The sequence below is a fragment of the Pteropus alecto genome, unplaced genomic scaffold (genome assembly GCF_000325575.1).
Source record: "Pteropus alecto unplaced genomic scaffold, ASM32557v1 scaffold67, whole genome shotgun sequence".
NCBI lineage: Eukaryota > Metazoa > Chordata > Mammalia > Chiroptera > Pteropodidae > Pteropus > Pteropus alecto.
In genome coordinates this window covers 9,692,973-9,694,235 of record NW_006441061.1, presented here as the reverse complement: position 1 = coordinate 9,694,235, position 1,263 = coordinate 9,692,973, and the positions used below count along the sequence as shown (strand labels likewise).

The window sequence follows — 1,263 nt, the reverse complement described above, 5'->3', positions numbered from 1 at the left end:
GCCGTCGCGGGGCCGGGCGCGGGGCCCTGCGGGCTCTGCAGGTGGCGGCTCAGGGAGGGCCTCCATGGTCGCCCCGTCCAGCGCCTCCAGGTAGTCGAAGCTGCGGCAGTGGCGCTTGTTGAAAGGCGCAGGCGCAGCAGGCGGGGCCACGGAGCGCTCACATGGTGGGCGCTTCGACGCTGGCCCCGGGGCCGCCACCTTGATGTCCTGATACACGGTCGACACCAGGAGGTCTGGCGGGTCCGTGCGGGTCATCTTAAAAGGGATCCCCAGGCTGGCAGCTGCAGCTCACTAGGCCTTGTGGGGCTTTTGCCCTGGGAGGAGACACGGGTCAGGGCGGCCTCTCTGCAGCCGGGCCCCAGCTACCCCCCGCACTGGCCCGACTTACCTGGGGCGCAGTGGGCCGAGCAGCCCTGGCTTCCGGCCTTGGCTGAGGCCGCAGGCACTTGCTCCATGCCAGCGTCAGAAGCACCTGCAGGAGTAACTCAGCTGTGCAGCCACTCAGGTCCTCGCTGCCCTCCCTACGCCCCATCTTTCTGGGCCACTTTCTGCTGGAATGGGTCAGCTAGAAAGGCCATGCCATTGCTGTGGTTCCGCAGCTGCTGGGCCCAGGCTCCAGTAGTGACAACTGGGCAGGCTTGGTTAGACTCCCTTTCCTGGGACTGGATCGCGTAGGGGTTTGGTCCCAGGGCTGCCCCCTAGTGCCCATGGCTGGAATAACTGCGAGCTCATTTGGGGCCTTATGTAGAGACTTCTTTAGGGTTGTTGGCTCTACAAAACCCATCAGTAACAGAAGCACCCTCTTAGCGTCCTGTGCAGAGAGAGCCCTTCCTTGGTCCTAGCTTTAGCCAGCTCTGCACAGTCACTGAGTCTTCTGCTCCACTTGCTGACCAGGCTGGGCATGGTACCCCAACACCACAAGGGTTGCTGCACTGGGGACAGTCCCCTGTGCCAAGCCCCACCCCAGTATCCCTGAGGTGGCCCCATCAGGTCCAGTCCCGGCCCCTAGGCTGATGAACTAGTACATCCCACCCTTGACTCTTCATATGGCTCAACCCAGAATAATGTCCTCAAAGAGCATACCTGGACCCTAAAACGCCCTTTCTTTTGCAGAAACCTCTGACTCCAGCTATCTTGGGTGGATGAAGCCCACCAAGCTCATGACAGGGCCTGGAAAGTGACCCCCAGATTTGCAGCAATGTGCTGCAACCTGGAAACCAAGCCCGGGCTGCAAGGCCACGTGGTGTGTGAGCCTGGGGCTCA

The 1,263-nt window shown here is 62.1% G+C and overlaps 1 protein-coding gene across 1 annotated transcript in view; it reads right to left on the bottom strand.

Annotated features, from left to right (window-relative positions):
• The window catches only part of AJM1 (apical junction component 1 homolog), a 4,362-nt gene extending 3,114 nt beyond the window's left edge, over nt 1-1,248 (bottom strand). Inside the window, exon 1 of the mRNA XM_025051262.1 lies at nt 3-1,248. Coding sequence (XP_024907030.1) covers nt 3-255 — 253 coding nt within the window. The 5' untranslated portion in view covers nt 256-1,248. The remainder of the gene's footprint in view (nt 1-2) is intronic.
• Between the last annotated feature and the right edge of the window lie 15 nt (nt 1,249-1,263).